Source organism: Lepidochelys olivacea (assembly GCF_965140295.1).
Source record: "Lepidochelys olivacea isolate rLepOli2 genome assembly, chromosome: 18".
NCBI classification, from domain to species: domain Eukaryota; kingdom Metazoa; phylum Chordata; order Testudines; family Cheloniidae; genus Lepidochelys; species Lepidochelys olivacea.
This window is the reverse complement of record NC_140428.1, coordinates 25,696,040-25,712,028: the sequence shown is the minus strand read 5'-3', so window position 1 is coordinate 25,712,028 and position 15,989 is coordinate 25,696,040. Positions and strand designations below refer to the sequence as shown.

The 15,989-nt window shown below is 44.4% G+C and overlaps 1 protein-coding gene across 3 annotated transcripts in view; it reads right to left on the bottom strand.

Annotated features, from left to right (window-relative positions):
* PLCH2 (phospholipase C eta 2) overlaps positions 1-15,989 on the bottom strand; it is a 314,798-nt gene that overhangs the window by 4,065 nt on the left and 294,744 nt on the right. For all 3 annotated transcript variants that reach the window (XM_084651981.1, XM_084651979.1, XM_084651980.1), the window contains one exon: positions 3,508-3,847. In XM_084651981.1, the coding sequence (XP_084508107.1) occupies positions 3,508-3,847 (340 nt within the window). The remainder of the gene's footprint in view (positions 1-3,507; positions 3,848-15,989) is intronic.

The window sequence follows — 15,989 nt, the reverse complement described above, 5'->3', positions numbered from 1 at the left end:
TGTAGGATCCTAAGAATTTTTGACCAACCAGAGCACACAATGGATTGCATAAATTGGACCCAGACCAAAGGTTTTTGTTTTAAAAAGAAGTTGGAAAATTTGTAACTGTTCAAGGAAGTTTTGGAAACATGTAACCTGAGTCTGAAACCACCTCTGATTTTTGCCTTACTTGACATTCTGGAGTTGCTATAAAAGAAACACTAACTGGGCACAAATGAGTTTTCCAGCAGATGCTAGTTATCTTGGGGCGAGCAGAACATGACTTCAGCATAAAGCTGCACTACATATCACACAAGCAGGGCATGCATGCAGCAAGGTAAATCAACAATAAGTGTAGACATATCTGACAGGTTCAGGGGCAGGTTCCTGCGGTCATCTGGATGTTGTCCATTCATCCATCTCCAGCCATAGTTCCTCGCTGACTGGGGTCAATCATGGGACCAGTCTAGTGGTCTAGCTGCATGAAAGCAGATGCCCTGCCAAGAGTCAACCTTGCTGGTTTCTAGGAGGACTGGTAAGTAGCTTCAACTTTCTCCCCTCTCCAGCCCTTTTCCTCCCAGGTAGAAGAAAAAGTCCCAAAGACCCAAATCTGCTCAACTGAAATCAATGGCAAAGCTTCCATTTATGTCAGCGTTCCTGGATCAGGCCCAAATCAGTATGTTTCCTAGACTGCTTGGGGCAGGCAAGGACCCATGGGGCTTTCATAGCCCCTAGACTGTGTTAGTGGCTGCATACCAACTCCATGCCAAGCCAGCAGGCTGGAGGAAGGAAAGACTTCTCCCCCTCTGCACATCCCTTTCATAGATCCCCTGCACATGAACCATTGACTCTGGCACTGCCCAGTGCGGGGGCTGAGCATACTAAGCTTGGACTTCATCCTAGCTCAGTGACTGGAAGCATCAGATGGCTGTTCAGTGGCCTATATACCACTAGTCGGGGAGGGTGTCTCAGTCTAATATCTATAAGGCAAGTACCCACGTGAAAAAATTCCCTACCAGTAGTGCTGATCAATACCACTGTGGGCGCTCAGAAGTGCCGAGGGCTGAATGTTCACTGTCCCGTTAGCATGGCAAAAGAACCAAGGCTCACACTGCTGCTGCCAGAGCTCTCCCTATTCTGTGGCCAAGCAGGGGCCTTCAGTTTCCTGTCCCATCCTTCTGGCATCTTTCACCAACACAATGTTTATTTCTGAAGTGTCGTTAGATTAGCCTATCTGTATTGGCTCCTTGGGGGTCTTTGCACAGTGCACTGAAATAGTACGTGGACGGAGAATGCTTGCAGTTTATGCAACCCTAATATTTGGTCACTAGCTCATCAACATCCAATCCAAATGCCTCTTTCATCCTTTTAAAGGTTTGTGATTCTACACTTGAGAAGTCAGGTGGATTTAATCAAATTTCGAGCCTATCTTAATATTTCTTCAGTGACTTAGGAGGCTGGGGTGGGGCTCCCGCCCGCTGGCACAGACGATGGTAAATGGTTCCATATGTTGCATCTCTTGGAGCTTATGAACAATCCAGATACACAAAGGGTTCCGCAGTTTTGATTTAATTTCATGCTATGCGACTTGGCGATAAAACATAATCCAGATGTTCAGAGCAGATCATTTAAAGCAAAATTAAAAATTGAAATTAAAAAAGATATAAGGAGCAGCCTAATCCATGGAAGGCAAATCTGTCTTGGCTTCCCCTCTAGAAGCTCTTTAGGCTTTGGTTGGGGCTCTCAAAGGAGCCTGAAATAAACTGCAGTGAAATTTAATGGGAGTTGGCAATAATCTTTTTAAAAGCACCTAAGTTACTTAAGTGTTTCTGAAATTTCACCCTGGATGTCTAACTCCCTTAACTGCTTTAGAAATCCCAGACATACAACCTTAAGATGGCAGATGGCAAAGACAGGGAACAGTATTGTTTGAAAAAAAAATCTTTCAGTTTTAATAATCTACAATCTCATTAGCAAGATTTTTTTTTAAAGAAATAGAATAATTTTTAATCTAGATAGTGTCCTTTAAGAGAATTAAAGAGGACATCCATGGTAGGCTCCCACCTTGCAGACACACAAATGCTTCACTTTAAAGCATGTTTGTAAGTTGCACTGAAATCACATGCTTAAAGTTCAGCAGGTACTTAAGTGTTTGCATTGTCATGGGGTTTATAAATTCATAGGGTTTAAGACCAGAAAGGACTATTATGTTCATCTAGTCTGACCTCATGCGTAGCCCAGGCCAGAGAACCTCACCCAGTAATCCTGCATTGAGCCCATAAATAGTAGCTGAAATAGAGAATATCTAGATTGTAAGTTCCTTGGGGCTGGGACTGTCTTTAATTGTGTGTTTGTACAGTGCTTAGCACAACTAAGTCCCTATCCTGCTCTGGCTTGTGCACTCTACTGCAATACAGATAATAATGATAATGAGGATGACAATCAGGATGGACAGCAGTGTTCCTTTTCCAATTCAATCTCTAAGCAATGCTCTGGTTGGGAGTTTCAAAATTTACTTAGTATCATACTTTATTCATGATTAAAATCTCCACTCCACATTCATGGACGACAGATGGATGTGCTACTGAAGATGGTTTGCTAGGTATGGAAAGGACCAGTCTAGATCAGATACAACTAGGGAACAAAACAAAGCATATTTATGCAGAAATGTTTTTCTTTCACTGAAAAAAACAAAATGAGCTATGATGGCAAAATAAAAATCTGGGAGCTTCTAAGGGGAGGAGCTATGAGGAAGCCAAGGCAATGAGGTGATCTAAGGCAAATGGGGTGAAAAAAATCTGGTCTTACCAGTAAAGAATATAGGGGATTTACTTCGAATTTCCTCCAATTTTTGAATGAACAAGGCATTCATTTCCCTCTGAAGGGTGCCCACTTGCCTTCGGGAATTCTCAGACAAGCGCTTGGGGAATTCTGGGCTTCCAAGACTCTCTAGACTGCTTGAGTTGGAGGATATTGAGCCATTGCTGGCTGTCACCAAGTTGACAGTGCTTCCATACTTGCCACCTGATTGGCACGGCCACCTCTGCCGGGGATGACCTTTCATCCCGTGACATTTAGTTTCACCATTTTTCTTCCCTGGAGTCACAAAGGACTGAGTGCTCCTTGGTTGATCACTGGCCGTTCCGAGGCTGCTGCAAGTCTGCAAATCTGACCGAGGCCTGGGTTGCTCTATTATACCCCAATTTTTTAGTTCTAACCTCTCGTCTCCCGTTATACTGCTATACTGATCATGGTGCAGCATATCTTTAGCAATTAGCCTGGTAGCATGGTCACTCCACTTGCATTCTAGATCGGGGCTCTCCTTGGAACCAATCATGCATTTCATGCAATTGGTTGCCACTCCGATCCTACCAGAGCCATTGATGGCGCAGCGTGCAAAGACGCTCTGTTTCTCCTGCTGGTGCTCCTGAAGACGGACCCTGTTGGACCTCCGTGTAGGCTCACTGAAAGTTGCACCCCCATGAGTACGAGTTTGGCCTTTACCTTTACCAGAACTATGGGCCTTACCTTTCAACCCTTTGCCATGTACCTCTCCGTTGGCCCCCTCTCTGGGAGCCAGCGATGGAGAGGAGCTTTCCGGCTCTTTGTCAAAGCGAGGCTGCGAAGAATCTTCCAGTTCGTGGTCTTCACTGGCCCCTTCAGAGCTGTTGTCTTTGGTGTCGATAACAATCTCGGGAAAGCCTTTCTTGTTCTTCTTCTGACTCTTGGTAGGGGCGCTGGCCGTCCGCCGTAAAATGTGGCTGCTAAAGGAGTGTTTGCGATGGAGCTGACCAGCAGCATGACTGTCTAGCGAGGCCTGTTTTGGATTTCTGAGAAATAGACCTTTTAAGCCCAGAGCTTGCTTGACCTGGAAAATAAAAGAAACCCCCGTAATAGAAGATGTGCATGTCTGCCCTGGCACACAAGTACTTGAGGTGCAGTAAAGTGCAAAGGAGTGTTCCCCCTCCCCAATTCCTGTGAAATTGTCACTGCCCAGCACCGGAACTGGTTGGAAAATGACGGGGATGGAGAAGGCAAATGGGTTTGCAGAATTTCATCGCTGTTTTTCATTGAAATGTTGTTTTAATTTTTCCAACCAGCTTTATTCCTGTATTAATGACCCTTCCTTTAGCTTTATTCTTGTATTAATAATCCTTGTATTAGTACTACACATCTCCTTACAAGGAAATCCACAGGGGCAAGATACTGGAGAGAAAAACACTAAATAAGGACCTGAATTCTGAAAGGTGCAGAGTGCCCCAATGCCTGCTGAAAGCAGCAAGCTTTGGGGTACTCATAAATTTACAGCCTTGGGGCTCCCAACGATGAATTTCAAGGAACTTTTTCAAAATACTAGTTATTGTTTTGCTATCTCCATGGCACAGCTGGTGGGTCAGCCCTCCAATGTGCCCGCAAGTGTGAATGGTTCACACCCACAGGCTCACTATGAGGATGCAGAGCAGAACTTGGGGGTGAGGGGAGAAGAGGCAATCAACTCTTCAGTGGAATCCAGGGTAAGTAGAGACTTACAAATTTGTTGCAAAGTTAGTGCTTTCCCTTAACAAAATAAAACTGCTTAAAATAGTTAATTTATATTTAATTTTAACAAACACTGAAAGTGTTTTAATGTTTAAAAAAATACTTTAAACAGTAGTAACCCTAAATGTAAAAAACATATTAAGAATGTACATTACAGCAACTTTGAATGTCTCTGGTTACCCAGATCAGCCAGTGTCTTGAGTCCCACAATGATGGCACTCAACAAACGGACAACATTACACCTGTAATGTTCTCAGCAACTTCTTAGCCGAGCGACAGTTATGACATTAGAGTCTGATCCAACTCTATTTCAGTCCACAGGGTTCTTCCACTGACCTCAATGGGAACTGGACGAGCACCTTAAAAAATAATATTAGGTATTGTGAGTTACTTCCTAGCTAGAGCTCTTTCACCTGACATTGCTGTATCTATCTAAGGCAGGCCGTTAACCCCTCCCTGGTTCTCCAATGCAAAGCTGCCTAGAAATGGTGCAGGCTATCATTCAACAAGATAAAGACGTCAGCTGTGCATGTCCAGGGAACAGCTTCCCGCTTTGAGGTAGCTGGCTTATCCAAGCACCACGTTCATTCCCCCTCCAGCCAGGCCAAACACCTGTAACTGGCTCTGCTACAGGACAGAAGGAAGGGGAAATAGCCAATGGAAAGAGTCCCTAGGGGCTGCCTGTGCTGATTTGTGAGCCTACACACTGTGCTGCACTTTTTAAAATCAGAGGCTCCCTCGACATCTCAGTGGACCTTTCTCTAACCCACTGGTGTTGGCAGAGCCCTCGCCTCACTAAGCCAGTGACGACAGCATGGATTTAGCCAGCCTGAGTGACTGTCCCAAGCCTCTTTCCTTTCACCCTCATCCTGGGCCACCTTTTCCTTGGCTATGGACCAAGGCCATTCCTGTTGTGCCAGCTGCCACCAGGAAAGGCAGAAAGTCTCAGAGGAGAGCTGTGTGTCACCCTGCAGAGCAGTACTGCATGCTGTGGCACAGGGCTTCCCCTTGGCCCGACCATAATACAAATAAAACTAATAATATATATTACAAACAAACAATTATTTTAAAAGGATCACTTCATTTAGGCTAGGCCAGTCTGGAAGAACAACCCAATAAAGGTTTTTTTTAAAAAGTCAATTAAAAATTATGTTTTTGCAATTCAATAAGTCACCTGTAATACTGGAAACCCAGACACAACAGCACTGGGCTACTGCATGAGTACCAGGCAGAAAAAGTGAGTAGAAATATGGGGCTGAATCTCCACGGCCTTTCATCTTGTGCTGTCAGTTAACAACTGTGCAGAGTGGGTGTCAAATGCTTCCAATCAGAATTCTCCCCTCTCTAAGGCCTTGTCTACACTGCCACTTACAGCGCTGCAACTTTCTTCACTCAGGGGTGTGAAAAAACACCCCCCCCCAGCGATGAGAGTTTCAGCGCTGTAAAATGTCAGTGTTGACAGTGCACCCGCGCTGGGAGCTACTCCCCTCGCAGAGGTGATTTTATTACAGCGCTGGGAGACCTCTCTCCCAGGGCTGGAGCCACAACTACATAGCCACGTTACGTCAGCTGCGTAGACATACCCTAACACTTTGCATAGGAGTAACTGAGCACATGGTGTGCAAGGCAGGAGAGAGTCAGGGTCCAAAGCAGAACAGAGAGGTCCAGAATGATTGACACACAACAGCTGAAAACACAAAACAACAGAAATGGGGTCAAGCTAAAAATGTATTTTTAAAAATCATTCCAATTTTAATCAGCCAATGCCTTCTTAGTAACATGGGTGCGGTTTCAATTTTTAAGCTGACAGTTTAATCAGACAATGCCCCTTCAATTAAAAAAATCCCACATGCCTCATCAAAAACAAAAATAACCCTGTCATTCAAACTGATCTTTACATTTTTTTAGTAACTGTAGGGAAGTCTAAAACAGCTATAAAATGCCACATTCTGTTCTATAGCAAACAGAAGACTATCACGGGTGCCATAATAATAGCATACAGGAGACCATATATCCAGGCTCCAGCACCAGAAATGTTTCCGTCTCAAGGACGTATTCTGGCCCTCCCCACCCATGGGATTGCGTTTTAATCAATTCCCATCATACAACCTCCTCATCCAAATGTCCCTCATGCACATTTTCATCATTGGAGAAACACATTATAAACAAGCAAAGGCAGTCAGAGCCATAATAAATACATTTCAATGCTTATCCAAATGTTAAACACAGACAATTCCCCACACCCTCCCACAGTTGATTTACAATTCAGTGAATTTTACAAAGTTTCAGCATTCCTATAAACATTCCAGGTGTACTTGCCAACTTTTTAAGTAACAAGCTGCTCATGCATAATAAAGGGCTCCTTTGGTTTTGACTGTGTGCTTGGAGCATCTTTTTATATAACTTGCTTCTGTTGATCGGCTTCTGTTGATCAGTTCATCCCTCCCTGAACTCTGTCTCGTTTGCAGTTTGATCAAATTCCCCTGTGGTAGCAGGGTAATCTCTGTCCTCTATTTGGAGTGTAAAGAGGAGTACACATGCTCTTATCAGAGGCCCCCATAAGCCAGGGCTTGAAATTTATCAGCTCGGAGATAAAGGTTGCAACTGATTCAGTGTCGCTAGCAGCTAGAAGTTAGCTTGCAGTCACTTTGGATCCGTTGCCCTGTGATGTCACAGAGGAGGTCACATTTCTGCAATACCATTTGTAGGTGCAGAAGTGTTCAATTTAATTTTACTTTCCTACTCCGGAACACATGGTCAGATTCACCAGGATGCTCTGCCTGCTCTGCATGGCTTCAGAGCTAGGAAGCAGCTGCACACCCAGTTCAACCAGCCAGCCAGACTGGGTATAAAGCTGCTCTGTGTGAGCCTATAAACCTAGCCCATAAAAATCATAGTTTAGGGACCTGATCCAAAACCCACTGAAGTCAACGGGAACTTCTCTTTCGACTTCAGTAGGGTTTGGATCAGCCTTACACCCAGCAAGAGTAAGCATGTTTCTGTGTGAAGAAGAAACATACCTGTTTAAAGAAAGAAGACAGGGACTGATTATTCCCATAAGCCAACAAAGGAAGTGCAAACAGTATAGGGCAGGGAAAACTGAGGTTAAATATCAATAAGCTCTGTGTGGGCAAAAGAGATTTGAAGAGCTTTGTGTAGGTCCAAACTTTGCATCTCTCACCAACAGAAGACAGTCCAATAAAAGAGAATACCTCACTCACCTTATCTCTCTAATATCCTGGGACCAACAGGGCTATAACAACACTACAAACAAATAAGCTCTCTGTGACATTTCGGGCAATAGAACAAGCTGTTAAGGGAGATTGTGGACTCAACTTCACTGGAGAAATTCAAAGCTAGGTTAAACATTTGTTGTTGAGCAACCGCATCTGATAATAACCAGAGGGGGAAAGAAATTATACCAGCCAAAATATGAAGTTTCCAAGCAGAATCCAATTGAGACAAGTTGGCAAGTGCACTAATTTACTACCATAAAATGATAATCAGACCCATTACAAAATACTTGCAAAATTCAGAAAAATCTCCAAACACACACACACACACAAATAACCCCAATTAAAATGAAAGAAAGTGGCCCACTGATGGAATGGGTGATGTGCAGTGAAGGGCCCCAGGTATCATTCTAGCTTATTTGGTGCATCTGTTAGACTTGTCATTAATGCTTGAATCAAATTACCGATTCAAGATCCCAAATCCAATGCAAATTTGGTTTAAAAGAAAAAAAAAAAGTAAAAACAAGAGTCATTTAGAAGAAGATCCAGAATATCTGCTTTCAGTTCCAATTCTAGCTTTTGCAAACAGTGCTGGCGATTTCCTTCTTCAAAGCAGACCTATAGAAATCAGCACCAGACCCTTTGGTCCTCACTGTTGACTTTCCCAAAACTTAACCACATTATGTTTAATGATATCACATACAACTGAAGGAAACGGTTTGAACTGTAGCTTAAAAAAAATGAAAAAAAGATAGGATGTGGAAGAAGAGACAACAAGGAGGGGGGGAAGGGGATGGGTTGGGAGGAAGAAAGATTTTTATCCTGGATCTGCTTCATAAATGGTGGGCTCTCTGGCTGATCAATGACCCGACAAAACTAACCAAGTAAAATGTCACAATCCATGTTATATGAGTTGAAGAGTTTCAAAATGCTAATAAGGAAACAACAATGCTAATGAGTTCACTGGTTAGAGGCATGCAGGTGTGTGGTGGTGCTCACTACACCTTCCTGAGTCAGGAGGGGGTACCTTCAAGGCTCCTAAAATTGCTCTGCTTCTAAAAGTAGACTTTTTTTTGACATAGAGAAGTCCACTGAAATCACAAACAGACAGAGTAAAGGCAAGTAAGACACAAAACATTGAGGGAGGCTCTAAGAGATACGCACATCTAGAAAAACATGAGAAATTCCACAATACATGAATAGACTACAGAAGAGACAGAAACAGAAGATCAAATTTAGGAGACAGAACAGCCCATAAAGAGGTATTAAGTTAACTAGAGGTGCTGGGTCACCCTATTTTTGCAACTGTGAATTACCGAAGAAGCGACAATACCTAAGTTTAGGAGAATGCTAGTTGCACTGGAGCAAATGGATGGGTAAGGATAGGCAAAACCAGAGGTTGATTACGGTTGTTCTGAGACATGTGACATGGCTTTCACCCAGCTGTGTGGGGAAATAGATATACGGTTCTGGTTTTGATCCATCTCTACTGATTGATAATTGTTTTTGAAAATTTGTTTGTTCCAGTAATATAAACACAGCACAGAACCACCCAAAATTAACATGATCAAGGCATTTACACAGGTTCCTAACCAGAGATCAACTCGGAGTTCTTTTTCAAACTCAGAAAAAAATAATATTTTCAAGTAAAGTCGGTTGGAAAATGCCAAGAGGGGGAGGTTAAAATTTTTGTCTAAGAAAGTTCCCAATTTTTGGTCAAAAATAATAAAAAAACTACTCACAGATTTTCCAACCATCTCTATTTATAAGCAACATCAGATACAATGAGCCTGAATAGAAATATGGGGACATTTTATAGTACATCGATGTCTAAAACCAGCAAATATTAATGCCTACAAAGTCTTTTAGCACTTATATCCAGATAGAAACATGGAGTGGAGCAGAAGTCTTTCTGAAAAACTGGAGTCAACATCCTTTCAGTTTAAAGGTTCATTCCTCAGCTAGTATAAAACAGAATAGCTTAACTGATGTTAATAAGCCAATTAGCCAGCAGGTGTAAACTGGGCATAGCTCTAATGAATACACTGATTTACACCATCTCATGACCTGGCCCTAAATCTAAACAATAGGAACTGATCCAGTGATTTGAGACCAGACAAACCACAGAAACTGGAGCAACATTGCTAAGAGGCAGGAGACTTCAACTCTAACCATTAGCAAAGCAGACAAACAGAAGCTGATCCAAGGAAATAAGCAAGAAGTCCGAGCTAACAAGAGGTGTAGGGGTTCCAATGGAGGCTACAGTAGTCTTGTTGACGATAGTCTTTATAATCAACTGGGAAATGGTCCAGATGCAGATTGTGAGTCAGATACTGCCATTTTTGCTCTTGTTGAGTCTAAACTTACTCCATCTGCAGTTCTGTTCATTACAATGAGTCTACTTACATGTCAAGGTACTACCCTAACATGAGGGTGGCAGAATGTGGTCCAAAGAGACTGGGGTGAGCAGGTGTTGTGCGAGGTGGAGACACAGGGCTGGGGGTGTTTTGTCTCACGTTTTGTAGAAGATGTGATTGGAAGTGTCCACAGGCTCATTAAAAATCTGTGTCTTCCTGAGGTGAGATCTCAGTATTGGCATATAAACAACAGCAAAGCTAAAGAGGCTGCAGTGGTAATGAGAAGCAACAAGCGGTGTGTAATATATTGAGAACATGAAAAGGAAATAAAGCACTCAGAAAACAAATCAGCTCAGTAGATTGGAAGCTAAGAGATAAAGACATGGATGAAACAGCAAGACACAACAGGGGTCCTTTGATGTGCTTAAAGATAACTACTTGTGTAAGACAGCTTTCTGAAAAAAATCCAACAACCCCAAAGTTCCTGTAAAGGTTTAAACAAATGCGTCACCCTGCTGCAAATTAAAATGATCTATCAGCAAGTTAGTCGGGAGAAAAAGGAGAAATCAAGAAAAGCAAATAATTATACGAGACTGACCAAGGAGGTAGTAAAAGGGAGTGCCTGCCTTCAACTAAAGAAAGGCAAATTTAGATATGAAATAGTTTCCTAGGAGCAGTTAAACCAAGGAACTGCCACACAAGAGGGGGCTAAGGACACTTCAGAGGAAACAGCCACAAAGATTAGGGATGACTACGGTTTAGGATTCAGAGTAGCAGCCGTGTTAGTCTATATCCGTAAAAAGAAAAGGAGTACTTGTGGTGGTCGTCTTCCTTTTGCTGTAACGTAAGAGGGTGCACTGAGGAGATACTGTAGAACTTGACCTGTAGATGACCAGGGCTGAAGAGACAACTTCTCTGCATCTAAGAATCATATAAGGCAAACAGATACAAAACCAGAGACCACAAGCCAGTCCACTGGCAGCAAGAGGCTAGAAGGAAGTGGGCACCTTAGAAAGAAACTTAACTGGAAATTAAATGCCTTCATCTTATTGCTCCCCTTTCCATCCCGTCTGATCCCAGCACGTGGCTGGGCAGGTGGGCACTTTCCTTCCCCTTCCTTTGTGGCTGTTGCCAGGCAACACTTGAAACAGTTTTACCCTGAAACCATCAGTGGCTGGCATCAGATGCTCCCTAGCTTCCCCTCAGACTTCTTTGAACTGAGACAAAGTCTTTATTGTTTATTTCGTTATTTCTTGCTGCCCTAATTAAAATCTCCTGTCACTTTCCCCTGCCTTTAATTAGGGCCATGTAAAAAAAACAAACAAACACCCAGCACATTTAAGAAGCTTTTTTAAAAAAGAGATGAAAAAAAGAGTTGAAAATGTGCCCTCTGAATTTAATTGACTTCCAAGTTTAAGAATACTTGTGGCACCTTAGAGACTAACCAATTTATTTGACCATAAGCTTTCGTGAGCTACAGCTCACTTCATCGGATGCATACTGTGGAAAATGTAGAAGATGCATCCGATGAAGTGAGCTGTAGCTCACGAAAGCTTATGCTCAAATAATTGGTTCGTCTCTAAGGTGCCACAAGTCCTCCTTTTCTTTTTGCGAATACAGACTAACCCGGCTGTTACTCTGAAACCAAGTTTAAGAATGGCTCTGCTTTAAAAACAGCCCTCTGGAGGTTAATGACAAAGCTCCCATTGACTTCAAGGGGTCAAGATTTCACTCACCAAGAGAAGAGTCTTAGGCTATGTCTACGCTACGTGACACTACAGCCATGCTGCTAAAAGGTACGTAGTGTAGCCGCTGTTTGTTGGCTCTCCTGTCAACAGAGCAGTGTTCCCACCAGCGCTTGCAATCAGCAAAACTTGTGTCTTTCAGTGGGGTGCTTTTGTTAACACCTCTGAATGACAAAAGTTTTGTCTTTCGCTTGCCAGTGTAGCCACTTGATGGCTCTGGGAAAGCTGGATAGCTCAGGGGAATAGTAAGGGTATATAAGGCCTTTCACCTTTGAAGGTGTATGTACAAAAGCTATAGCCTACTGTTGTTTTTAGGATCAGTTCTTTCTTATCTCCCACCCTCATCCCCAGATTTGTTTTCATTCTTGGCATCTTCAGATGGACAAAAACTAGCCCATCTCCTTTTGCATGTTGCAGCAGAAGGGGCCAGACACGAAGTAGCTCTTATAAAGAGGGAGGTAACTCAGGAAGTAACAGAAATGGAATAGTCTCTGTACATCCCCTCTCCAATCACCTGGGGCCATAGATGAAGTCCTGATGCTCCCCCCTTTCCATCCTCCTCCAGCTTAAAAAAAAAAAAAAGACAACCCCCTTGTGGAGTTTGCAGTAATTAAGTGCTAACTAGTATTTGGGAGGTACAGGATTTAAGCTCCAGAAGCTGCTTCTTCTATAACAGACAAAGCTTTCTGGAGCTAAATAATCACCTGGATACTATGATATGCAGCACTGGTAATCATTTGGCCTTTTTCTCTCCTTTGTTTTGGGTTTGTAGCAAGGATAGTGGCAGCCATTCCTTTCTGGGGTTTTTTTTGGCAGGAGGATGCGGGGGGTTGGGGGGGAAGATGGCAGGTCAAAAACCAGTGGAACAACAGAGGCCCAAAAGCAAACACAATTAAACAGGTTTATAGTGGCAGGGGAGCTGTGAGTTGTGCCATCCGTGACAGTCTCGGAGGCTTAGGGCCATCACCAGTTCAGCAAAGCATCTGTGCCCCAGCCGAGAAGTTACAATAGGGTCTCACGGGAACCAACAGACACTCTCTGGACATTTCCAGCATTTCCTATCTCAGGCTGGGTCAGAAATAGCACCAGACCCGGCTCTCCTAGTATTATTTTGGTTCTTCTCTGTCCTATCCCAGCTGTAACTGAGAACTGGAAAGGCAGGTGAACATTCATAAAATAAATGTAATGATTTCAAACAGAGAGAGAGAGAGAGAGAGAGAGAGAGGAGTGTGTGTGTGTGTTTGGATTTGGCTTTGTTTTCCACCAGCAGACTCATGTTTATGGAACTGCCTAAGCAATAGAGATCTCACAACTGGCCCCAGCAACAGTGTCCCTGAAAGGAGCAGGAGAAAGGAGAGGGCCTGGACGGCTTAGCCAGACACCGTATGCCCACACTGCGATTAAGAAACCTACAACTGCCCTGTGACAGCTGACCTGGGCTATGGGGCTGTTTAACTGTGGTGTAGACAGGCGGCAGCCCAGGCTCTGGGACCCTCCCACCTCAGATGTCTATGCTGCAATTAAACTGCTCCTTACCATGAGTCAGCGAGCATGGACCAGCTGCAGGTGTCTAAAACATACCCACCGTGTCCCCTGATGGAGGGCATCATGCTGCACAATCCCTCTTGCACCTAGTAGCTGCAGCAGCGCGAACACACACTGCATCAGGAGGGAGGGAAGAATTTATCTGTTTTGTAGCATTCTGACTGGGGCAGGGAGAAGAATCTGCATTTCGGAAAAGTTTTGCTTTGGTAAATTCTATCACTTCTCTTTCCATGACCTGCCTTGGGTAGAGGGGACAGTCAGCTCAAGAGCTGGGCTAGTGGAGCAGAGGGGCACCGTTAGGTGATTGCAGGTCAGTGCAGTGGGGACAGTCCTGAGACGCTTTGTTTCACCTTCGTGGCCCAGTTAGGCATGCACTGGCCACTGTCCTGAGGGCCCTGAACATCTGGCTCTCCCAGCTCTAGGCGCGTGGTGGGGCAAGAGGGGCCAGGAAAGAGGCAATCAACCTGCACACAGTGACCCCAGAATCAAAAAGAGGTTTGTGGGGTAAAACCAAATGATGCTGCTTGAATCCAGGCCAGGGAGCACGTATCTGAAAGCAGGTCCCTGGGCCAAAACCACACTCTTCCCCACAGAATATCAGGGTTGGAAGGGACCTCAGGAGATCATCTAGTCCAAACCCCTGCTCAAAGCAGGACTAATCCCCAATTTTTGCCCCAGATCCCTAAATGGCCCCCCTCAAGGATTGAACTCACAACCCTGGGTTTAGCAGGCCAATGCTCAAACCACTGAGCTATCCCTCCCCCCTTATATAGAAGGCTAAATCTGGTCTGATTTACATCCTGTGCAACTGCTTTGATCTCAGGCACATAGCAGTGGGAGCTCAGGCAGAATCAGTCTCATAATAGCTATTCTCAGCCTGCCATTTATTTTCCTGCTCCTGGGGACTGGCATTACCAAGCTGTGGAGGGGATAGGCGCACCACAGGCTGGAGCGCCTGACACTGAGCATGTTACTGCTCGCCACCCAGCACCAGCCACTTCCCTCTCACCCAAAGCTTTCAAGTCTCCTGCTCCTGAGAGCAATGCTCCTCTCACGAGGAAAATGAAATCCTGGATCAGACGCTGCAGACAAGGCTGTCGGCAAAGTCAGAAGGGAGGGAGATGTACATGCCGGAAAGCTGTCAGTTCAGGCATTAGATACCTGGGCAATAACAGCCGGACACTCCTCTCCTTGTAGAGGCATTAACTGAAATGAGCAGTGGGATGTTCCTTCCAGAAACCCACCCCCTTTCTATGCCCCAAAGTGCAGCTTTCCCATGAGTTATTCCAACTCTTTCCTATTTTAGAATTCACCTAAAAAAGCCACATTCCTTTAAAAAAAATTATCCTAAAATGAGCAATACTAGAGACACTTAGGTTTCTCAGCCTGTTTAATACTGCCTCCTGCTGTCCAAATGCCAATATTTCAGCCTGCTGTCCCTCTTTTTATCACGTTATACCAAGCAACGGTTGCAGTTTCCAAAGCATTGCAGGGATTTAGCCACGCGCCCGTCGTTAAAATGAATAGGAGATGTGTAACTAAACGCTATGGACTGCAATGGAAAGAGTCTCAGACTCAGCTAGGGGGGACGATTGAAGCTCTTAGGCTGTACTTTCAACCTGGGAACTGTTCATATGAAATCAGAACATGTCATCAAGGCAGTTGTATTTTGACTGCATGTGAAGCAAGCCAGAGGCTGGACAGATGAATGGCAGGTGGGGAGAGACCACTGAGCCCCACAAACCAGGAGGGAGGCCACTTTGTGCACTTCTCAGCACAACAGGAGTCAAAGACAGACCCGAAAAGGAAAGTGCAGCAGCAGGGATCAAGTCTCCAAGCTGGCAACTCTTCAGCGCTATGTTTAAAATGCTAAAGCATCAGGGAGGCAGAGTGACAGGGCACTCATGGCATAAACTCTGCAGCCAGAAAGCACCCAACAGTTCAGGTCTGCACTTTTAATTTAGGAGCACCAAATGTATCAGACACACCCTATACATGCACACATATGTGCTGAAGTGCTATACCCCTGCCTATAAAACGCTATCACTCAGCAGGGTGCTGCTGTCCCCTTTAGGAGCTGTCCACCAATTACACAATATATTGGGGGTGGGTGAATCCTTCATTTTGCATGAGTGTTTGTATCAGTGTTACAAGGGGGGGGGGTGTTCAGAAACCACCAGAAGATGTGTTATGTAAAGTACAGATAGCCTGACACATTTTTATATGGTCTAAATGCTCCATTGTCTTCTGATTCCCCGACAAGGGCTGGAAGACATGCCCGGTGCCTGGAGAGGCATGTGGTGATGGAGAGAGAGAACCTGCTCACTGAACAAGCAAGCTTTCGCCAGTTTGTGCTGCTGCATATGGCTGCATCGATAGCAGGACACTTAGGCGAAATCCCAAAGGCCTTACTCAGACAATGGGCTGAATTCTGCCATATCAGTGCAGCCACTTCCGAGTTACACCAGAGTTCCTAGCCAAGTTTTGTCCAGTAGCCGTAAGGAGTGAGTAAGAACTGCATCAGGATTTGGCCCTTCGTTAGGAGCAATAGAGTAGGAAGCGATGGAAGAATGCCCCAGAACCGAAGCACT